The 25,161-nt window shown below is 42.7% G+C and overlaps 1 protein-coding gene across 1 annotated transcript in view; it reads right to left on the bottom strand.

The window, feature by feature from the left end:
* Window positions 1-25,161, bottom strand: part of N4BP2L1 (NEDD4 binding protein 2 like 1) — a 277,420-nt gene that overhangs the window by 177,952 nt on the left and 74,307 nt on the right. The window contains exon 2 of the mRNA XM_069205565.1: window positions 6,062-6,189. Within this exon, the coding sequence (XP_069061666.1) occupies window positions 6,062-6,189 (128 nt within the window). The remainder of the gene's footprint in view (window positions 1-6,061; window positions 6,190-25,161) is intronic.

Here is a 25,161-nt window from a genome sequence, read left to right as displayed (position 1 = left end):
ACACTGCACACAAGCAAGAACAGTCACACACAAGAAACAACAGTCTGCGGTACAGCAAACCTTCAGCTTTATCAAAGGCAGATTGCAGTGTGCCCACACAAGTGGGAGAGCCCAACAGCATGAGGAGGGGGACCCGAAAGATCATCACATTTAGCACAACCGTGCACAAAACTGACATGAGGAGAGGAAAGCTTAGAAAGCCAGACAATGTTTATACCAGCAGTGATGACCATCGTCATGCAACTTCAGCTTAGGACACCACTTAAGCATGGCAAGTTAGCATATAACAGACATCACCATCTACCATTTCTAAGTTACGTGTTGTATACTTCATTTAGTTATATGTAATGCACACAGACTGAATGATTGACAAATTCATCCTGTATCGTTACTGGTTGAATTACTAATACCAAAAACATTAACCAGTTCTGGTTTGTACTCTATGACAATTCATACAGAGTAGACAAAATGGACTAAGAACATGGCGTCTGAGTAAACAATCACACTTATAACCTCTCTCCTTCCGCCTCTTCCTTCCCAAGCATACACCGGCCCCCTCTGTACCAGAACCTACCCCTGTTCATGTCCCTCTGTCTTGTGGCTCCTTCTGTGTTCCCCACTTGCCATGTCAAGCAAAGCCACACTACCGAGGCTGTAGGTTTCTCACGTTCTGTGTACCTGGCAGTTCTCTGACTGCAACAAGAGCTGTTAGCATTTATTTCAAACAAGAGGGGTCTTGGCCTAAAACTCTTACTAAATCACCACTGAAACGCCCCCTTCTCGCTTGTACACTGCTTGACCAACAGGATACCTGTAGCACTGGCCAACCTGTTCACTGACCAGCTAAACAGACGTTGCCTGTGTTTCTGGGTTGGGGAGTCTTTCTGAAGTGATGCACACAGTGCAGTCATTGCCTCTGCCATTACCTCCATTTGTACGACTAATAGTTTATGTCCTTTACAGATCGCTTTGAATCCGTCTTTCATGGTCCTATCTAGCCCCCACCACTCTGGGACGTACATTGCCTTCAACATCTCACACCGCACCATCAGCACTGATCCTCTAAAAGTCAAGATTCATGGTAAATGTCATGCCACCTCCACCTTCATCCCCACTCGTGGCCCTTGCCCTGACGTGGCACAGGGGTGTGGAATTTATTAAAATATCTACTTGTCCAGTGGACAGGTTGCTTCTCAAATCTACTTGTCCTGTAAAAAGATCTACTTGTCCCTTTGGTGCCATGTAGTGTGGCGAAAAATTATGGCAGCAATCTCATTATGTAAGTGCTCTGATAATAGCCTCTCTGATTATGCCAGGGCTACTACCATAGTAGGGCTTGAATACTTGCAGTTTCAATCCCTACTGTAGCAATTTCCTTATTTTGCCACCTTTCTGCAGATCTGCATACTGGGGCTGGGGGAAGCAGTAAGCAATAGTTCTAGGGCTGGAATGCCTTTGAGTCTGCAAACCTACTAACCTGCATGTTTTAAAGATTTTTACCAGCTTCTCTCTAATATTTTCCCATAATAAGAAAGGTTGGACATTTACTCCTGACAATGGCAGAATTAGAACTTCTTCCAGGGTTGGGAAGAAAGTGGCTGGAGGGAAAATGAACTTGCAAATGCTCAATAGATTTTTACATGAGCAGATCTACACATCGTATTTACGCATGCTAAAATACAGTTCACAAATATTTTATAGGGTACGACATATACCATGGGTGCACTTTTGTGACTTTCTTTAAGAATTTGGGGCCACATGTAGGTAGGTTCAGATTTGCGACCTGCAAATTGCGAGTCGCAAATCCGAATGTAGGATGGTGTCCCTGACACCATCTGTGATTCGCAAGGGCTTCGCAAATGCCCACCTCATGAATAATCATGAGGTGGGTCGCAATTTGCGACCCCCTCGCGAATGGCGGCCCTCACAGGGATGGTGGCCTGCTGGAGACAGCAGACCACCATGTCTGTGACTGCTTTTCAATAAAGCATTTTTTTTTTTGTAATGCAGCCCGATTTCCTTAAAGGAAAACGAGATGCATAACAAAAATGAAAAATGAAACGTTTTCGTTTCATTTTTTCAGAGCAGGCAGTGGTCCACAGGACCACTGCCTGCTCTGAAATTTTTTTTACAGTGACATTCACAATGGGGAAGGAGTCCCATGGGGATCCCTTCCCTTTTGCAAAAAAGTGTTAGCACCCATTTGAAATGGGTGCAAACTGCGATTGGTTTGCACCCGCGTTCGCGGTCTGAAAAAAATCCTACATTGCACTGCGAGTCGCAATTAGGAAGGGAACACCTCTTTACTAATTGCGAGTCGCAAAACTGGGTTTGTGCATTGCAGTGTGCTTTTTGCATGTCACAAACAGCAAAAGTCGCTGTTTGCGACATGCAAAAAGCTACCTACATGTGGGTCTTGGTCCCTAATTAGGTCTGGTTTGTTTTTATTAAACTTCTGTTTCTCTCTCTTTCGGCCGGCTTTACTGTGAGTGATCGCATTCTGCTCTTCCACAAGGAGCATATTGCCACACAAAGTAGTTTTGTTCAGTGTCAGGAACTACAGTGGCAATCAGTGACGTAACTAAACTGGAGGGTGCCCCTTTGTAAAGAACATGGAGGAGCCCCCTCTCCAGACTCACTCAGGGCAGGTGCTGTGCTGAAGGGGCCCCCTGGAGGGCGGCTGCGGGGCTTTTGTTATGCTACTGGTGTGCTTTTAGAGAGTTCAAAAACTTTTTTGGGGGGGGTTTGCCAGTGTTTGTTACAATGTTGAGGGCCTGGTAGCTCCCACAACAATAAAGTGTTAAAAAAGCCATGTCAAAACAAGACACGCATTGATGAAACTAAAAGACTTATAAAAATATGTCAGATCAGTTGGCTTTGTCAGTGTTTGTTTATTTTCATGCTTCCCATAATCGTGTTGAAAATGGTTACACTGATTTTCCATTAGAAATATTTTTGGGAAATACTAGCATGCATCAACACATTTTACTAAATGACACTTCATTTGCATATAATCAGAGAGCATTCTGGGAGCATTATACTTAGCCTCATAGCCTAAACTTTTGAAACGTGTATACACGTTTTTTATTTTGTACTGGAACCAACTTCAGTAGCGAAGTGTGACCTTAAAACATTTATATACAGCACTCACCCTAATAATGAAGACTTTCAAATAATGAACCATAAATACAAGTTCGCACAGCATTATCCTTTGGAAACACATTACCTCAACTGCAGAGAGTTCCACTCTCAGGCAGCCAAAGGGTTTGTGCTGCAGGGGGTTGGGCCTACTTGTCCCAAAGACAAAGTAAACATAAAAACTTGTTGCCCTTGACCCCAAACAAGATGTCCCGGGCGTATAGGAATGGCACCACTAATGTCTGTGGTCATGTCATGCAGGTGGGATTGCTCTGTTGGCGTCCCAGCATCGCAAGTGTTTAATAGTAATTCATGAGCACATGCCATTAATACCTTTGTGTGCTTTAAAAGGAGTTTGATACATTTTGATGGGAATCATCTTAGTAACTGTATATGATCCTTAGACAAACACCAATACTGATCATGTACCTTTCCCTAGTTGTGGAGCAGATACCTACAAGTCCCACAATGTATCTTCCTCAATATCAAGACTGGCGAGTCCCAATTATCATATTGAGATCACTGTATTTTTCACATAGGAGCTAAGGACACAATTTATTTATATTTTAATTATGTACCACTTTTACAAAAAAAGCAATGCCAAACATCAGTATTTGGATACTACAACTCCAACAATAAAATCAAATGTGCTGCTGGAGAACAGCATGAAGATGGAAAATGCTCAAGGAAAACATTAGTCAAAAGATGGATTTTCAAATTGTGAGGTCCGGGAATACAGACAAAAGCGCAAAAGTGGATAATGTCTTAAGAATTATTTGATAAGAAGCAGAGTGGGGTCACAGTGGTATCAATGATGAGAGATTGTGGGGTGGGGGGGGTGGGGGGAGGGGTTATTTTGTTTTAATACAACACCGAGATAGAGTTTCTGTTGAAAGGGTATCCGGTGTGGAGGGAGGAGGCAGGGGCAGATGTGGGTGAAAAATAGAAAGTTTAAGTCTATTAGAAACATGAATAAGACGGAACGCTTAAACAGAGAAGCAGACATTAGGATACACAAAAGAAGTAGACCATGACTCAAAGTTTAGTGATTGATTTTCTGGTGATCTATGGCTGGTTCAAGTTCACAGAAAGTGGAGACAAGAGGGGAAAGAAATCAGTGTGTTAAATTCATAACTATCTTAAGAGAATATTGCTCTGTATGATATTGTCCATTCCTCAAGCACTTCTACTCTGCAGCCTGTCTTACCTCAAATATTCCTATTTCTCAGCTATGTCTGACTTTACTTATTAACCTTCTCTCCTAGTGGCCACCGAGTCTCATCTTTCACGCTCTCTTAGGCCCATATTGTGAGTGGCCTCTGAGTTCTGGTGGGGCGATAATAACAGTGACTGGCTTCATCAGGATTGTAAGTTTTTTTTTTCCTTTCACACAGAAATTTTGTCTGCTGAAAACAGCTCAAATCTCCTTGGGAAGTCTCGGGAACATAAAGAAATAATGATTTCCGCTGTAATTCGTCATTTCTTAGTAGACCCTTGGCAGTGGTCGAAGTGGGTGGAATCTGAGGGGGCGAGGCGTGCCCATACTTTTTTTTAATATAAGAAAAGCCCATGCCCTAGTTTTTGTGAAAAGACAACTGCCCCAGAATGGTTAATTCTGACATTTAAAATGCTTCAACTGAAGCGAAAGGCAGGGAGTCTCCTGTGCTGTGAAATCGAGGAAGGCAGCGAGCTAAATAAGAAACAAGCCTTCTTGCCAGGGTGCCTGCTGCCTGAAAGATATCCAAATACGCACAACTGATCAATGTAAAGGCTGCTGGGAAGCCGGTATTGGCTTTAGCTGATGGAGTCCACTGAAGCTTCCAGATGACACAGATTTATTCTTTTTGAGTGGTATTGCAAGGCTGACCTGTGAAGTGCGTGCTTTTAAAGGACAATCATAAAACCAAATGCACTTCATAGTTTGGGTACTACTAAAATCTATATTTTGGAAACACTTTTTAAAAAAAACTTAAACCGTTTCGTGCATTTTGTAGCAGCCTATCTTATACTGTGTGTAATGCAAGTTTAAAAAAATTACTTACATATTCACAGTGCTTTCGGTCACAGACTGGGACCTGTAGCTTCAAAGATACACAAGTCACTATTGACCACTGCACCAACCAGGATTCAATTTTGTGGTGCTATGGTTACAGAGAGAGACCTCTGTAGTGCATTGACTAATAGTGGTTTCATAATGAGCAATAGTGCATTTCCTGCTGATTAAGTTTACTTTGCATTTTATTTTCATTTAAGCTGTGTGTTATTTTATACGTAGTTACCTGAAGGTGAGAGACCGAAATACAGAATAACTTGTTTTTTTAGCCACACCCTTCACCCTGCCCCGATACTTACTCAACCCACCTCCATTGCGTGTGGCATCACAGTTCCCCTACTTTTGTTAATGCACTTCGACCCTGACCCTCGGAGTCCAAACTATTATGGGCCAGATCTTCCCTTGTATTTTTAACTCCAGGAATGAGGACAATCATGCCTATTTACTAGTACACTCATCAAGAGGGCATAAGTCCTATGTCTTTGTGCCTGTCGTTCACTTTTAAATGTTCATACACTTTCTCCACCCCACATTCTGTATCTCTCTCGCCTGCCTTATTCCATCAGTCAATGCCCCTTCTAAAAAATCTGCTATCTTCCCGTTCTGTGAACACCACTGTAACCACCTATCACCACAGCCTTCCGCAAGCTCACACACATTATGCCTTCGCCAGCATACAGAGATATGTGTTAACTTGGTCTTTGGGTAACTTGTATTGCAAAGAAAAACTTAGCCTAAATAATATAATGAAATAGCAGCACTCAGTAGTGTCACCAACATTTTGAAGAAATGTCAACACAGATTTTCAATTACCAAGCTTTAGAGTGTGCTTGGTACAACAAAAAGCATGTTCTGCAATAGCTTAGTCACCTTGTTTTTGATTCCATCTATGGGCCTCTCCCAAGAAATCTGGATTGTATTCATAGGTCCCATCCTCATTTATGAAAAAATCGTCAGTGCTAAATGCTACGGCACTTGGAAATGCATGTTTCAGCTGCCTGAAATGATTAGATAACAATTTCTCAATTAAATTATATTTTTGCATATTCAAATCAAAGCATATGTACATTTCATTGGTAGCATTAGGTTTCACGAGCTTGAAAATTGGACAAAATAGAAAGCACTGTACAAATAATCTGCACAATCAGTGATTGACAGGTAAATCAAATAACAATTTAAAGGAAATGGGTAAGTGCTTACATCCAGCATCAGAAGAAGAGAGAAATCAGTTTAATACATATCTATGGGTCTATCTTTAATACTTGATCAACATCCTGGAAGAGCTAGATTCACAAGTACTTTGTGCAATCAAAGCATCTCAATTCCATATTGAAATCTAATTCACAGTAATGCTCTTGTTGTATCTTACCAGCTAAATACACATGCAGTACTCTTTTATAGTGAACAACCTATATTTTCCTATTCCTATGTTATCTAAAACTGAAATGGATGCCTCTACAGAACTTTGTTATTCATTTGCGATTTTTTTTCCAAGAATGAAGAAGCAATGTCAGAAAACATCTTTTTGGGGAAGGAAATGTGGTGGAGTCACCAGGGAATCTTCAAGTATCTCCACTCCACATGTGTTGCTAAAAGGTTTTAAGCCTTTAAAAGAAGAGGTAGTGTGACCTTCAATTTTAACAATCAAATCAGGCTCTTCGCTAGATCCATGTCCTGCCTCTTGCTATCAGTTGTGGATGGGCTCTAGCTCCAGTTTTTACAGACTTATGGAACTTATCTATTAGCAGGAACAGCAGTTTGACTTAACCAATGGAAACATACTCACAGCTGGCCCATTATAATGAAATCTTCTTTAGATTCAGGTGAACTGTCTAATTATAGACCAATTTCAAGGTTTCCTTTTATTGCTAAAAAGATAATTGGTGAGCCAGCTGAAGAATCATTTGGAGATTAACAAAATACTTGATATAATACAAGTAGGTTTTAGACCAATGAACGCCACAGAAATCGTGTTGGTATCAATTTTAGAGAATATCATGATGCTGTTGGATGGTGGAGGCAGTGCAGAGCTTATCCTAGCTCATCCTAGCACTACATTTGATACTGTATCCCATAGTGCCCGACTTCAGATATTAAAGACCTCAGGAGTGCAAGGTAAATCTCTGGACTGGTTTTGATTCTTTCTGTCACAAGGTCACAGATGGTGAGTACGGCATCTTTTGCCCGCAAAGAAAAATGTTACTGTGGGGTGTACCCCAAGGACCTATTTTAAGCCCCATTTTGTTCAATATATACATTTACCCTTTTGCAGCATTTATTAAATGTTTTGGGGTATCTCTTGTGTCTTATGCAGATGACACCTAAATCAATCTTTCCTTTAAACATTAAGTTGAAACCACTTCAAATCTGCATGACTGTCTGTCCTCAGTGATGACTAGATAAGAACTAATGCTTTAAAATGACATGGTGATAAGGCACAAATATTGTGCTTTGACCAAGTACCAATTTACAATACTCTATAATGGTGGCCCTCTGCTACGGCTGATCCTCCTATTCCAGTAGGACAGACTAAGAATCTATGAATAACGTTTGACAATAACCTGAATTTCGACATTCAGATAAATGTAGTATCAGGGTCCTGTTGCCTGTTTCCAGAGAGGCCATTTAAAATACTTCAAATGTTACCTAAACTGACCCACAAGAAGGCACTCGAAGCAACCGTTTTATTGTGGCTTAACTACTATATTGCATTGTACCTAGGACCACTGACTGCAACAATAACTCGCTTACAGAGAATTCAAAACTGGGTTGCGAGATTTCTTGTTATAGTTAATTCGCAATGAGTCAGTCTCGCCCCAACAGAAAACCTTCATCAGTTGCGGTTAACAAAATGATTCAGTTGAAAGTCACCTGCATGGCCCATAAAGCATACTAAAAATTGGGCCCAGAAGTTGTAATTGAAAAATGTAAGACCTATCTTACTTGTCGCATACTAAGATCTCTAAGAACAAGTTACTTATCTTCGGTAACGCCTTCTCTAGTAGAGACACAGACAAGCTGCAGATTCCTTACCTTAGAATTCTCCCAAGGCACCAGACTGGATCTGGAAAAAATCTTCAGCAGTATCTCTGCGCATCAGTAGAGGGATTCATGTGACTCTGTAACAACGTCATCCTCTGGATATGATGTTAACAGAGTCCATATAATCCCTCCTCTGACGCGCTGACGTCCGTTTCTTCTGTGACTAGAATCCGCGCAACAACACAGAGTCACCATGGAAACTAGCAATTAAACAGTGCATCAACATGAGAGGTAGATGTAAATTTGATTACAACTACTAAATTGAAAAGCATGGCAACAGAATGCCAAGAAAGGGAAACTGAAGTAAGGTAAAATGGTTTGCAGAGCAGAGAGGATAGGTGGTTTGGAAAGGAATCTGCAGCTAGTCTGTTGATACCAAAGGTAAGTAACTTGTTCATCTGATGGAGACAACTAGCAGCAGGTTCCTTACCTTAGAATTAGATACCAAAGCAATATCAACCCAGGAGGATAGTCTATAAACACATCCCAAACAAGTCTGGCAATAAACAGGTCTAACTAAAGGAGTAGTGGACCAGACATGAGAGAGACAAAGTTGAGAAGATGCATTCATCTCACCAGAAGAGCAGTGGACGACCCACTGAATATTCGAAGAAAATATGAAACACCATGTGGGGCAGAGCATGTGGCAATGAAAATTAATCTGTTGGTAGAGAACAACAGGAAAATAGCATGAAGTGCCCCAAAGTACGAGCTGAAGGAGTAAAGTGCAACAGCGCCCCAACAGTCACTGAGACAATAGGAATTGTACACCCATGAAGGAGTAACCCCAGAAAATATTTAAAAAGGGTAAACAATGCGTATATGCTGCTTCCACCAGAATGCAGAGGCAAAAACTGCAAGAAGCAGGAATCCTATCCCTTGAAGGGAGAGTAACTCAAATGACAGAATGTACATCTCCACGAACACCCAAGGGCGAAACCTGAAGAGAGGTATAACAGAACAGAGAGACACATAGAGGCAGTCGACAGGAGACACAAAAGGTTTGCCATATGCATGACATGCAATGGTTAAATGAGGAATTCTAGAAGATACAAGCCCAGACACCCATACACACAGATATAGATGTAAAGACATGGATGTGTCCATACACTGTTTTTTGTATGATTGTAGCCCTGAAAAAGTCCTTGCGGATGAAACTCGTTGACTACTATGGTTACTATAAATTGGGATTTATATTCTTTATGGACATTATGAACCTTAAAAGAAAAATATCAAGAATACATTTCCTTGAATAAAGATCTGTCTCATCAAAAAGAAATGTTGGAAATATGTGCCATCTATTACTGTGGAAATAAAATTTGTGGAAGTATTTATATTAACAAGAGCAATATATATGAGTGCTGAGTTGTAAGAGAAAAAAAATGAGTCCATACATACGTTGGTTATAGATATACACAGGGCCGGGTTAACACATATGCAGATATAAAAATAGAGACATAGACCTATGAAGCAGAAATGATACATAGATATACATGCCTATCTATCTATCTATCTATCTATCTATCTATCTATCTATCTATCTATCTATCTATCTATCTATCTATCATATATAGAGAAACATAGAAAGAAAAGAGTTGATCAACAACAACACAGGAGTAAAAGAAAAGAGGGGAGAGAGAGTACACCCCTGAAGAAAGAAAAGCTAGCCAAGCAGGAAAATCGATACTAGCGGACTAAAAGTTAAAAGAGGTTGGTAGAACCAACTGCTGATAGAACCAACAGAAACCTTGTGGTACATGAAAAAGATCAACACAAGGCAGGCAAATGTGACATGAGTAGATGCCAACCATAGAAACGTTAAGACAATGGCAATGATAATCCAGCAGACAGAAAACATTGCTGAAGAAATGACCCAAGGAAAAAGTGTCAGAATCCCTGAGGGACAACCAGCGTATAAGAAAGCGATCCAATATGTGGACCCAATAATGAAATGTTCTGAAATGCAAGGTATATTTGACTTCTACCCCCAGAATGGGATTCGTACACTGGACCTGCTGAAGTCTGCAAGGCCAAATGTGAATGTCCATATCCGTGGACAACAGTCCGATACACAAAAACAGTATGACATTAGGAAAGAGTAAATGTCAGATACAAGAAAGAAATATGACTACCTTCTTGCAGGGGACATAGAAAGGATTAAGCAAGTGCCAGGATTGGAATCCTACACATAAAATGCCTGAGTATAGCAGCCAAAAGATGACCAAGGACACACACATAAAGGGGAAGCATCTCAGGAAGGGAAGAAAAAAACCCTAATGGGACAGGAACGTAAAGACAGGAACCTATATACAAATGGATGATGCCCCAGACCAACAAGAGCAGGGCAGGGGAGACAATAAATAAGCACATTAACAGCATGGAAAGAATAGCCAAACATTGCCCCAATGGCAGGATAGAACCCTTGTCCTGGCCACGTGTACCCATGAGGCACTAGATATTTCCACAAAGCTATAGCTCCGTACCCGCAAGAAAGAAGTACATGCACAAGGCCAGACAAGATAACTTGTGAAAACAAATCAAAGGTTTTGAAACTAGTGCCCTATAAGGGGGACAGATTATACTCCCTACATGTTGCATATAATAGAGACACAAGAGGGGCACTTAGAATCGAAGAGGTACCAACATCTCCAATGGAAGCAGACCATGGAAAAGAGACAGAAATACCATCTCTCATTGCACCAATGGGAAAGGACACATGTAAAAAACAGCAGTAGAATCCTTATTGACACAAGGAACTATACTACCCCCAGAAGAAGCACTTAGCAGGATCCCAGTAGGGAACAGGTAATTATAAAAGAATGGCCAAAAGCCTACACCAATTGCTCTGAAGAGCAGGGACTGAAAATGAATCTAACACAAGCAGGAACCCCGCAGAGAGTATAATCTCTTATGCGACCAGCCTATCAGCAGAGTAAAACAGAAAAAAACCTTTTTATAGATATTAGACCCAAACAGGGTCAGAAGAATAATGAAACCTGTCCACCATAGTAGTAAATAAAAACACAACACATGCAATGCAGGAACACCCACTTGAGAGCTAGAACATGATAAGAAGAAAAGCACCTGTGAGGAGCAGGAACACCACACCAGGTGTCACACTATAAACAAGAAGCACACCACCATAAGTGCAGTAGAAAAAAGCGTAGCGGGGAAAAAACAACTGCCCTTGAACAAAGGAACCAAGCCAGAGGAAGACTCTACGATAAGGCCTTAAGAATGAGTTCCACCATGAGCATCTCTAATGCAGCATAAAGCCGAGTCGGCATGCACACTAAAAAGGGAGGTGCAATCAAAAGGCATATCAAGTAAAGATGCCTGCACAGCTTCTGAGAAATTGGAGGAACGCAACCATGCTCTTCGTCGCAGTGCTACCGAAGAAGTCATAATCTTTCCTACAGAATCTGTGCTATCAATACCATAAGTTTTGAAACCTGCTGACCATCCTGTACAAAAGACGTTAGAGCATTTCTAGCTTTGGCAGGCAGAGAAGTTAAAATGCACTCTACTAAGTCCCACGAAATGTGGCAGAAGCAACCAAGAACACGGGAAGTATTGATTATATGCAAGGCAGAACTAGATTAAGAGAAAATCTGCCTCCCAGAAGCGTCCAGCTGGCTGGCTTCTCGCTTTGGCGGGACAAAGGAACCTGCCTAAAACCGTATGGAACCAAAGCAGTTTGCACCACAAAGCTTTGAGTAGTTGGATGCCGCTGGAGGCAAGACGGATCCTCCAGGGCTGGCCTGTGTCTATGTGAGACAGAGCGCTCCACAGGGGGACCAGAAACTGGTTGGGTCCAAACTCCCAAGAAGATATCAAAGTGCCTCACAATAAGGAACGACCGGCTCCACAGAAGACAGGTCAGGATGTAAGACATCAAGCAAAGTGTCAGTGTATAATTGCACAGTAGGAAGTTGTAAGTCTAACACTTCTGACACATGCTTTACCTAGTCTGCAAGAGCAGAACTAGCCTTAGAAGCCAACCCTGGGGATGACAGGAGGATGGAAGCTTGCGAGGATTCTAGGCCACTAGCAATTGTCCAAGTCAAATAACCAACCCGATTGATGAATGGTAATGGAATTAGGAGGCTGAGAATCGAAAACGGGCCCCTCTGATGGAAGAACTGGAGAGTGAGCCTGAGAAGACAGAAGCACAGTCTGAAGACTGGCCGACTCCAATGGCACCACTCTCGGAGTCGGGGTTGACATAGATCAACGTCAGGAGGGAGAGACCTCAACAGTTAAAGGGGCAATATCCGACTCCGGAGATACAACTATCTGGACGTCAAGTGAAGTCACAGATGCCACCACTATTGGAAGTCGGCAAGTAAGAGCTGGTCAAGGGTACCAAAGATTAAGCCGCCAGTGAGGATCCCGTCAGGGCACCCGCCACCTTCTTAGGGCCCCAAAGGTGCTCTACAGGGAGGTGTGGGCCCAAAAACCGTATTCAAGGATGAGTAATAGTCCCGCATCTGGGCCAGAGTCCAGGCCTCAAAAAATTATAAAAACTGTACTAGACCTGCAAGTCGAGTAACCTGAATAATCTACTCGACCTAACTGTAATGTACTTGACACATAAACGGGTCTCAAATTGTGTGATACTAGCCAATTAGTTTACAGAGTTGCCTTTTTCTTCATTGTCACATACGAGTGCACCTTCAAATATGTGAGCTCAGCAATTTTGCTGCACAAAAAACTCTTTTGCTTAACTAAATAGATAAAATGTTTGCTCTATGTATAATACAAGCCTAGCCCTCACATAGCAGACAAATAATCCATGATTTGCCTCTTAGTTTACTAATAGCATTGCCATCAAAGCAGGAGTGTTTCACAGTTTATGTTTAAACACTCACTTTTAATAAACATATTACTAAAACATGATGCGATACCATACTATCATTTACAGACAGTATATTTCAGGAAATGTCCAAAAATCGTCCTACTAACTTGCAGCTTTACTGATAACAATATAGACAGTATTAATATTAATACTAATCTGTGAAAATTGGGTTTCATAAAACATACTTATCTTTTGCACATCACTAAGTAGAGTTCTGATTTGTTTTCATCCTTTCAAATTATTTTTTCATCACACATAAGTACCACCAATGGGCTTTCACAACTCCTGAAATATCTTCTGAAACGTTTGTACAGTTGATTTACTGTGAAATTGAAGACTGTATGGTGTCCGGTTTTTCCTAACAAACAACATTTAAATAACTTTTTTTACAGCTGATCAGAGAAGTTCACCCTACAAAATCCTGGAACTCTACAGTTGGAAGGGAAATTAATTGCAAGACAAACTGACTTTTGACCTCTGTCTTTCAACACACAGCAAATGTGACAACATAACAAGATTTAAAGGGTCTTTATTGCTCTTTTACTTTCTGACTGAACAGAACACCTGTTCATTGTCAACTCGCCGCCAGAAGGGGCGAGGGGGTCCTAAAAATAGTTCGACCTGATAAAAAATTACTTTCCATAGCAAGTGGTCGGGTATATTTTTTGCGGCCTGTAGTCGCCACGGTGCAGGGATAAAGCGGGAGACATGGGTTCGACTCCTGCACAGACTCTTCCTCAGAGGAAAGGAAGGAGCCGCATGGGGGCAGTGAAGTCAGAGGAAGACGCAACTTTGAGGATGACGCTTACTGTGAGACGTCACAGGATCTGAAGATGTCGAAGGAGCCGTACACAAGGCACTCCTAGAACGGTCGCTAGCATGAGCTGTGGAAGGAGGATTTCGACGTCTGCGAAAGTCGTGTGAAGACTGCGACACCCATGCCACCAGGAGCTTCATCCGCCGCTCCCACAACACCTTAAGCCTCAACTGTTGACAGGCATTGCAATCTTTGGTGTCATGGTGGGTGCCTAAGCACCACATATAAACAGAATGGGGGCCATTGACCGACACTGTCAAGCACAGGACTCACAAGGATTAAAGCCAGAAGGTAACCACTTCTCCGGATCCATGTTGCTGCGCGGAAAAGAAGAAACTGATGTCACCGCATCAGAGGCGACATCATATCATAGGATGATGTTGATAAGGAGTTGCATGACACCCTCTACCGACGCACAGAGGTACTGCCGAACATTTTTTCCGGATGCAGTTTGGCACCTGGGGAGAATTCTAAGGTAAGACATCTGCAGCTAGTTGTCTCTATCAGATATGCTTCCGTATTCACTGTTCCCAGAATAAATCGGATGAGGAAAGCTGCCAGAGCCTTTTGGTTTCTGGCTCTGAGGATTTGGGATGCCCTTCCCTCCTAATTAAGAAGTGAGAACAATCATGTAAAATTCCGCAAAGGTTTGGAGACATGGTTATGTCAATAAACTCAAGTCGCAGCCTTTCTTTTTACAGTGTTAGAACACCTTTGATAGGGTAACAGACACACTTTACAAATCCCATCATCATATTAGTTGACAATGTTAGATAAATAAAAGGTGGCAATACATGTTAACATCATCCTTGTTTGTGCATTAAATGGCGTACTTTGTTTGGGTTCACTTAACATACGTGCATTAGACCAGAAACACAGACTTCAAAATATATGCACTTTATAGGCTCCATTTCATGCATGCTGAATGAATGCTTTGGGTGCCCAAAATGGTAACATCTTCTCATCTGTACCGCTCCAGTAGGTCATCTATCAGAGAAGGGGTTGTCCCAGGAAAGGGGCAAGGGCTGGGATGGGTAATGTCTGTACAGAGGTTACTAACGGGGAGGGCAGTCAGGCTGGGTGTTGGGAGTATCCTTTTTCTAGAGATGTACTACACCTAGGGAGGATGTTCCTTTTTGGTTTGCAGAACTTTTACAATGTGTATTAATGCTTATTTTGATGCCTACAGTTTTGTCCATTCTCTTCCAACTGTACACTATGCTAATAATCACTGCTGTGTCTGTTCTTAGCAGAGCAATCTTTCAATAAAAAGACTTTTACATTGCTCCAGCTAGAGGGAAATATTCCATTTACTTGCCGAATCTTAGCAGTGGTTGCATTTATATAAGCAGTGCAGGATGACCTAACGACATTCAGGCCCCATTGCCAACGGGATGCAAAGTAACAAAAAGTATTTTTTTCCTGATGCACCCAATGAAGGAAATGTTTTCCACTCTGTGCCGCAAATGAGGGGTCTCAAGCAAGTAAGCCCAGCTGCTTAATTTATTAAGGAAGGAAAGGAATAAAGTCACCCTAAATGGAGAGGGGCACTGAGAAAAAACATTTCCTGTTAGGCACTCCGTTAGTGGGACAGTGAATCAAACATATTCTAATTTCCAAACGAGCAGAAAAATAGGAAAGAAACCAGACAGCGTCCCTTGTCTCACAGATCGCCCACAAACTTGAGGGTTTATATCTTTTCATAGAATGTAATAGAAACTGCAGATTCATCATGGTGTGAGCAAAAGAATTGCAATTTCAGCAAATCAGAGCATACAGATAGTAAACATCGCATGCCCTTCCAACTAAGCACTATCCCACTATATCAGTGATACTCAAAGTGCGGCAGGAGGTCGCTTGCGGCACTCCTGAGCTTTGCACGTGGCCCCCTAGTGAACAACAGCACTGGGCTCCTCTTCACTTGAGAAAGCACTAACCTTCAGAAAAATATTAAATAAGCCAAAAAACGTTTACTTACATTCTAACTGAAGTAAAATAAAAGAAGCAAACAAAAAATAGGTGTCCTGCACCCCTTAACTTTAGGAACACATTCACTTTTAAAGACACCTTGCAGCAAGCGTGTAGAAATGTAATTAAGTCTATACAAAAATCCAAAACGTGTAATTCATAAACATGCAGAAGCAATTCACCTTAGTACACTAGATTATATCCATGCATTGAGAAATACTTTTTAAAATTAATAGTTTTCAAAAATTGACAAAGAATCATTCATACCTCATCCCACCCTAAAAACAATCCTAATAGTGAGCTAAGAGGCAAGTCATTTGTCATGTTGACCCCTTTGTGTCGCCAGAGTTGTTGCTATACATGGACAAAATTATAATTTATTAAATCAATCACAAGAGAAGATCTTTTACAGCGCACATCCTGAAGTAATGTATTTCAAGGCGCTCTTATATGTGATAATGAAGAAAGGGAAGGCAGTATGAAATTAAACAATTGCCTAGGATCATACGTTTTGGTCAAGTAGGAAGCCGGGATTGATCGCAGGTTTTCTGGTTTCACAATGAGCAATTCTATTCCATTCCAATTCAATAATCAAATGACTTATTTTTTACACTGGGCTCTCCCAAATTAGCAATAGCAAGCAGAGAAAGCTTATCCCAAAATGTAGAAGAGGGACAGTGATTCAGATACAACATAACACATTATTTAAAAACGTATGACTCTTCTAGAGAGTTGGGGCTTATTTAGAAGACAGCATGGAGTTAAATGCTCAAAATAATACTGTGACTTACAGTCCCCACTATGTACACACTGTCCACACCATGTACATCCCTCACTCTCCCTACACCCACCATACACCACCCCTCACCCCCCTCAGCCCTACCCCCACCCAAAGCACCATTCCCACCCTGCTAGCATGAATGCAGCTCTCTGGCACACCACAGACCTTAATTTTTGGCTGCTGGAATAATGTTTGCGAGTACCCATGCACTACATGAATATTGATTCAACCCGATCTATGCTAATGTCATCTGGAGATGACAAAACAAAGCAGTCACAAAACAACAATGATCTACTGTAAATTAATGCGATACAGAAAGCGGACAGAAGAAACCTTGAAGGTTGAAACAGTACTAAGTCCATGCTAGTGAGTATCCATTGAGAACAACGTCATTTGGGGATAAACCTGATTTGTAGGGTAAGTCATCCGTTTTGAGCAAGATAGCGTTGAGGCTTAGCTGAGGCCTAATTAGCATAAGTCAAGAAAAGGCACTTTATCAAGTCATATCATAAATGTTTCAAAGGAAATAGAATCATACGTGTAAACATGTAAATGCAAGTGTAGATTCATAGTATGCATGTTGTTAATGATTCTCAAATAATATGAATGCAAATTTGCCTACAAATTCCCCCTTCTGATTATTATATCACTAAAACCCACAATTTACTATAAAACAGCCTTCATCAGTTTCTGTTTCTTGAAATTCGATTCTTTCAACAACTTCAGTTGATTATACCCTCGATCTCTGGCATCTTCCAGTTCAAGTTCATCCTTTTCATTTTAGGCAATCTCTTTTTCACTTTACAGCCTCAATTTAGAAATATTAACTCAGACAATTTGGACAAGAGAAACAGAACAATTGCACAAATCAACACAATAATTACAGGGGTCAATATGGTACTAAACATCCCCCCACCCAAGCTATCAGTTCACTCATCAACCTTACTAAAACCCTTTCCAATTTCACTAACTCAGGAAACTACGGCTTCCCATTTTCCCATAAACCATGTCCTTCGAAACCACAGACCTCACAAGAAATATTGGTTAAACTTGAGACATAGGCGTTAAAACACCTACTGTTACCTGAGCTGAAAGTGCAACATTCTCTCACCTTAAAAACCCTGCAAAAACACTGCCTTCCTTCACAAGAAGGATATCTAGTGATAAGCAGTTTTGCATAATCACCACATGATCCACTGTGGGATTGTGGCACACTGTTCAGCACTGTTAGTCACAAGCACAACTTGATGTGGCCCTTTCCGATGGGGTTCAAGGCAGCTCTTGCGGACAGGACACCTTCTCCTGGGTGCAGTGGACGGGGCTGAGTTTTTCTTGTCAGTGCTATTGCCAAATTTACCTGATGAGAGACCAAATTCACCACCTCAACCAGACCTTTGCAATAATCTAATAAAATATCATCAGTTATTGACACAAGATTGCTGAAGGGGTGTATGGAATCCTCAAGGCTCTGACCATTAACATGTCATGGGGTGAGAGTCCAATCTTTTTGTCTGTGGTTATGCCAGCGCTCATCAGAGCAAGAGGAAGAATGTCTAGCCACTTCAGATTAGTGGAGGCACATACTTTTACCAGCTTGTTTTTCTCTACAGTTTCAGATGCTCAAGGACAATAACTACAAAGGATCTTCTGCTCAATCTGAAGAGCTGTACCAATTAATTTAAGGTCCACATTCTGTGTAAATGGAGGTTGTCAGAGCAAAACAGAGTTGACTTTTTCAACAAGAGTTTGATAACTGTTATTGTTTTCACACCTCTGAGTCTGGTAGACTTTGACCCATTTCCAGAACAAGCAGACAATCAGAAGAACATTTTTAAGCCCATTGTAAACCGTCATCTCAATAAAGTCTGCTTTTAGTAGAGTAAAGGGCCCTTTTGATTTGCCAATACTGTTCTTCTTCTGGTACCTCTTCCTGGAGATCCCTCAATTTGCTTAATGTGATCTTTATTGGGTATAACAAACAATAATTCACATAATATACACTTAAAGCAATATAGCAATATATACACTAGGTCCATTCTGTTCGGATTCTTGCACTGTGATTTTCTCATTTGATCCTACAGTTGCATTCTCAAGTACACAATACTTTGCCATTTGGTCAACATATTTACTTCCTATTGTGACTGTATAATCACCTCCCTTACAGGCTGCACAACTGACCACTGCAAACACTCTTGGTTGTTGTATTGCTTCCGAAAATCAAGAATATTGGAACCTTTCTTGATGGGAGTACCAGACAGAAAATGTCATAAAACCCCTTGTGACCACAGCTGCCCCAAACCACTTCAAATCCATACTGGATGTCTGTGTGAAATGCCAAATTCAACTAAAAAGCCCTTGTCAGTGCAATCAATTCTGCCACTTGTGCTGAAGTTGGATTCGGCAGATATGATGCTTAAATGAACAGACTGCATAAGTAGCCTTTAGTGTTCCTAGCTCAGGCTTCTCCAACAAGCTGCTCATGAGCTACTGGTAGATCATCAGTTACCTGTAAGTAGTTCTCCTCCTATGTGCAGCCCAGTAAACTAGATTAGAGGCTATTGTTTGGTTGAATTGATATAGGTATATCAAAACTTAAAGTGTGTATTGAAGACAAAATATGTGTATTATCAGAACCCAAAAGCTGATGTGTGGAGAAACATGATTGAATTTCCAAAATATATTAAAAGTTGATATTTGAGTGATAAAAATCAAACACAGTTGGGGAGACTATGGGGGTCATTACAACCTCGGCGGTCTGCATGGCAGACCGCCGAGGTTGCGGGCGCCAGAATACCGCCATTGCTGGCGCTATGGCTGGCTCCCTATTTTGACATTTCCGCTGGGCCAGCGGACGGTAACAGAGTTACCGTCCGCTGGGCCAGCGGAAATGTCACATCAACATTGCCGCCGGCTCGTAATTGAGCCAGCGGCAATGCTGATGTGCAGCGGGTGCAGTAGCACCCGTCGCGCATTTCACTGCCCAAAATTCGGGCAATGAAATGCGCGACGGGGCTCTGCCTGGGGGCCCCTGCACTGCCCATGCCAAGTGCATGGGCAGTGCAGGGGCCCCCTGAGTCCCCTTACTGCCAGCTTCTTCCTGGCGGTGCAAACCGCCAGAAACAGGCTGGCGGGAGGGGAGTCATAATCCCCAGGGCAGTGTGAGGGGCATGGGAACTTGCAGGGGAACAGGGGAGGTCTGGGAAGTGGAAGGGCCGGACTTGGGGAGGGACACAGCACGTTTAGGGGTATCACGGGTAGAAGAGAAGTAGGGAAAAGGGCAAACTCCGAATGGAAAGCTTTTTTAGACACACAGGACAGTCATAACTAAAGGGCTTGGGTGTGGAGGGAAAGGGAGTGGTTGTCTGATGTGTAGGTGTAGATGTCTTGGATGCATGTTTGCGCGAGGTATGCATGTGGGTTGTGGGTGTCTATTGGGTGGGTGAGTATGGGTGTTTGTGTCCTGGGAGGGGGGGTTGGAGGTGCTGGGAAATGCCGTGGTGGGTGGGTGAGTGTCTGTTGGCGTGGTGACTGCAGGTATGGTGGATGTGCTACATGTAAGCATGTTTGTGGTTGTGGTGTCTGCGGATGTGGTGACTGGGGTGGATGTCTGAGGGTCTGCTGTGCTGCTGTCTGTGGGTAACAAAGGTGTAGTGGCTGGATCTGTGAATGCTGGTGTGGTGTCTGCAGATGTGTTAGGTGTTGTGTCTTAGATGCTAGGGGTGGTGGGGGTGTCAGGGCAGGTTGTGACTGTTGCTGTGTGTGCAGGTGTATGTTGCTTGTGTGCATGCCGGTGGTGTGCCTTGTGGTGCTTATGTTTGTCTGAGCTACCCTTGGATGTTGAGGTGGATGCATGCTGGCTGGGTTGGAGAAAAGGGGTCTGGGATGGAAAGAGGAAAGTGGAAGGGGGACAGAAGAGAAATGGTAACTGGCTGCCGTAAGTGTGAAGGCCAGAGCCTGGAAGGATCTCTGTAGGCCAGCCAGTGCACAGTGAATGCCCTCCAGGAATGCATTACTCTGTTGGACTTGAGTTTCCAGATCCTTGAAGGCATTCACGATGGTCAACTGACCCACAGAGATCGACCTCAGGAGGTCAATAGCCTCCTCACTGAGGGCAGCAGGGCTGACAGGGGCTGGGGCAAAGGTGCCTGTGGCAAAGGAGACACCCACCCTCCTGGGTGTGCGGGTACGGCCAACTGGGTGGAGAGCTACAGGGAGGGTGGTGGTAGTAAGAGGGCTGGTGGACTGAGATGGTGCTGGGGTGGCCCAAGATGGGTCCGCAACTGCCAGGGAGTGTCCACTGGAGGAGGATTCGATGATGAAAAACTGGATCCAGTCTCCCCCATGGCACTCACCTCACCTTCCGGGCCACTGGGTCCCTCGGTGTCAGTGGTATCAGCACTCCAGGGCCCGTGGCCAGCAGCTTCCCCACTTGGTTGTGCCCAGTCTCCTTCCCCTGCCTATGATGATGCACAGAAAGGGAAAGAGGGCGACAGGGCATCACATTCTTAACATACACATACATTACACTATACACAACAGTAACAACACATCTATGTTGCATTAAGCCCCAGCTAGGAACCATTTACAGCCTACATCATGTCACAACTACATACTTCCAACATTCCCCTATGACCACAGTCACCCACAACATAAGCCAACCATCTGACCACTACATCACAGTCCCAGCAATTCAGCAGTAACTCAAAAGACCATGTACAAGATGAACTGGCTACATGTAAAGTTTCTCCCCATACAGATCATCACTGTGTTTCAGCAATTCATTCTTAGGAAATGCAGTTTACTAACAACACAATATAATGTCTCCCCCTACTCCACACTTGCCCAGTCCATCACCAGTAGTCATGTTCATAAAGTAAACTCATCTCACTTCAAATATAACACAGCACGTTGCTTTGAAATCACATACCTAACTTGTGAATATGTCCATATCTTTCACACTGTTAAATACCTCAGATGAAGCCCCTACATATGGCATAGCCAAATAGTGTGCCTCACAAAATGACATAGCATGTCATTGAAACATCTATGTAAATACTATTCAAATATTTATAAAGAGTATCTGGACCCACTTATCTAACTCGCTGATACATAGACAACAATTCTATGTCCTGCAATAGGGGCCTACTTAGCACACAGGATACAACCACGGACAACTATAGGGAGGATACCAACACCTACAATACAATGGACACAAACAATGTGCATGAAGGGCACATACCATTCCACTACACATGCTGGTTAGAAACCTCTACATGACAACATCTAAACACCTATATCACTAACAACTGTACAGACATGTGAATCCTAGTAGCTTAGTATAGAACTAACACTTACATAGCCAACTAGTAATGTAACCATGAATGACACATACACCTAGAGTTAGGCAAATTAAATGACAACATATACTATAACACCAACACATGTATGTCAAATGAAAGCCCTGCTACACTATTAAGTCAGGAGGAAATGAGCAGATCCATTACTAGAACTGTCCAAACAGCCTCAGATTAGCAAAGGTTAGTCTAGCAAAGATGAGGTTTCAACATAACAAGAGGCACAAAGTATCAATTGACACATGATGTAGGCACAAAATGGTTTATGTTGCACCCATATAGGTACGTTACTGCCCTATGTAGCATGGACAATATTCATGGGCTAAGGGATCATCAGCCTAGTCACCTTCTCGACACCAAATGCATTAGAATAAAAGGTATCTGAACACATGTCAATTTTATGTCTTGAAATGTCAATGTATTATTAAAAGGTATCTGAACACATGTCAATGTTATGTCTTGAAATGTCAATGTATTATTACCACCTTGCTTTTCACTATGTTGGATGCCCACCCTGATCAAACGTCACATTTCCCAATAAATCAATCTGACATGACAATGGGGACACCGCCTCAAACCTCCTAGGGAGTATAAATAAGTTTGCCATACCAAAATCACGATTGGGGGGACAGCCTCACATGAAGTTTCCATCTATTTCAGGATACAGGATTACTTGGCCCTTTTACTCATCTGTCAGACCCAATGCTGCACATAGAGCTAGATCCAGTGGGATAGGACTGGTCAGAGGCCAAAGAGCTATACTACTTATCATTTGGATACATGGACTTAGGAACACTAGCTGGGAAGGATGACACAGCAGGTTTCACATATGTATGGCTGAGTAGAGTTACACATATGACACAGTCACATGTGCATCTCCACATGCAGTCATAATATTTAGTTGACATAGGTGATTAACATGTCCCTCTACACAATACAATGGCCACATCTGTGTTTCAATGTTGGCAACTGTAGTACTATGTCTTCCTAGGAGACACTTTACCTGTTGCACTTACCACATTGTCACAGCTGCAATACTTAGACATCATACACTTAACTGGCAGAGGCATGTACATGGGTTCTGTCAGTACTTACCCCTTTGTGGCTGCTGTGCTGCCCTCAGATGCCCATCTACCTCAGTGCAGGCCACTGCCAAAATGTGGGCCTTTTAGGGGGCTCAAAGTCTGAAAGGCACCCCTCCTTCATTGGGAGGACATCACCAGATGGACCTCTGCTGTCTTCCAGGCCCAGCATCTCAGGGCCTCCCACCGCTTCCTACTGTGGACCCCCAGGATCCGCACTTGCTTGGTGATGGCACACCAGATTCCTTTTTTTTGATGGGCGTTGACCTGCATGGATAACACAGACAAAAGGAAAAAGTCATGCCCATATGCACCATACCAATAGTAGTGGACAGAACATTTCAGTAACAGCAAGTAGGCAAACATTCCCATCCTCTCAGTTCACACTCATGTACAAATTAGTATCTGCATGCATCAACACCTACACTACTTTACATTTCCGGTACATACACCACACATTTCACACTATGGGGTTACATTGGACTCACCTGCTCATCTGGTGCATCATATAGCTGTTCATACAGGGGTAGGACCTCCTCCACAAGCTTGTCCAGCTCTTCAAGGGTGAAGGCTGGGGCCCTCTCACCTGATGGACGTGGCATGATAGCTCCCAGAGGCAGTACACAACAGCTCAAGTAGTGGAGGTCTTGCTGGAAGCAGTGTCAGGAGTCAAGTGAGCAATACTGCAGAAGATGGCGGTCACGCCCGCCACGTACATGACCGTCACGGCCGACAGACATCGCCATTGGCCCAAGTCCGCCAAAGGCATCAATGTGTTCCAATGGCAATTTGCACTGCGGTTGTGACCGCCTACCCCCATGACGACTTCCGCCGGCCGACTTAGGTCTCTTCCTCATGTCCAGTACAGTAGGTCAGGCGGCTGCCATTTTGAGCACAATAAATGTATGGAAGAGTTTTGTAATCTGCGTCAAACTCTAAACCCTATATTGTGCAGTATATCGTAAGTACTGTCTTCATGTTTAGTTGTCTATTTGTGCATGTGAGCAGTAAAAGCTGTGTAACTGAAGGACATGTGGTGACAGCAATGTACACCTATTCTGAGGATCCGATGTGCGTTGTTAATGTAGATAATGCATCAGTAAGTGTACAACATGTCAAGTTGGTTAGACTAACAAACAAACACAGTTACAGATAAATATGCATGTGTAGTACATTAGGTAATTGAGGGAATGTGCACTAAGGTTAGTGTCATCGGATGCATAGCTATGTGCTGTACCATAGATGTCAGAGGCTGTAATTGACCTCGACAGCAGATATATGTGACTTGTACATGGACATTTACAGGATGTGTGAATTATTCATGTCATATACTATTTGACATGTTTCCACATAGTTACCCTGCCATGAGGACAGGAAGACAACCACCAATGTACGGTCCACTTGTAGACGTGTACACTATGGAGTAAAGACATACTGTCCAGATATATTGGTCGAATCGGCATACTATCATGGACTTTTATGATCAGTTGTAGCCAGATCTGATGCCTGCCATACGCAATCCCTATACAATACCTCCCATAGTTCAAGTTATGTCAATGCTACACTTCCTGGCCACTGGGTCCTTTCAGAATACAGTGGCCCTAACTGCAGGGATGTCTCTGCCCATGTTCAGTCCGGTTTTGAAGGATGTACTGTGTGCATTGTTGAAACACCTGGACAGCTACATCAGATTTTCCCAATGCGCGGTTTTGGCCTATGTGAAGGCAGAGTTTTATGCTATGGGACACATTCCACATGTGGTTGGAGACATAGATCGCACCCATGTAGCCTTGGTTCCAGTGCCAATGAACAGGTGTACAGGAACAGGAAAAACTCCATCAACATTCAAAGTGGTGTGTCTGGCAGACCAGTACATTTCACAAGTCAGTGCTAAGTATCCAAGATCAGTCCATGATTCCTTCATCATGCGTAACAGCAATGTCCCACTGCTGTTGACACTACTTGGTTGGTAAGTTACAATTGAAATGTGTGTTTGCAGGGTATGTCTCCTTCCATCACAATGTTGTATGTCCCACATATATGTTTGTATTGCTTATAGGTGACTTTG

The sequence above is a fragment of the Pleurodeles waltl genome, chromosome 8, assembly GCF_031143425.1.
Source record: "Pleurodeles waltl isolate 20211129_DDA chromosome 8, aPleWal1.hap1.20221129, whole genome shotgun sequence".
Lineage (NCBI taxonomy): Eukaryota > Metazoa > Chordata > Amphibia > Caudata > Salamandridae > Pleurodeles > Pleurodeles waltl.
The sequence above is the reverse complement of the archived record's forward strand: the minus strand, read 5'-3'. Positions and strand labels throughout refer to the sequence as shown.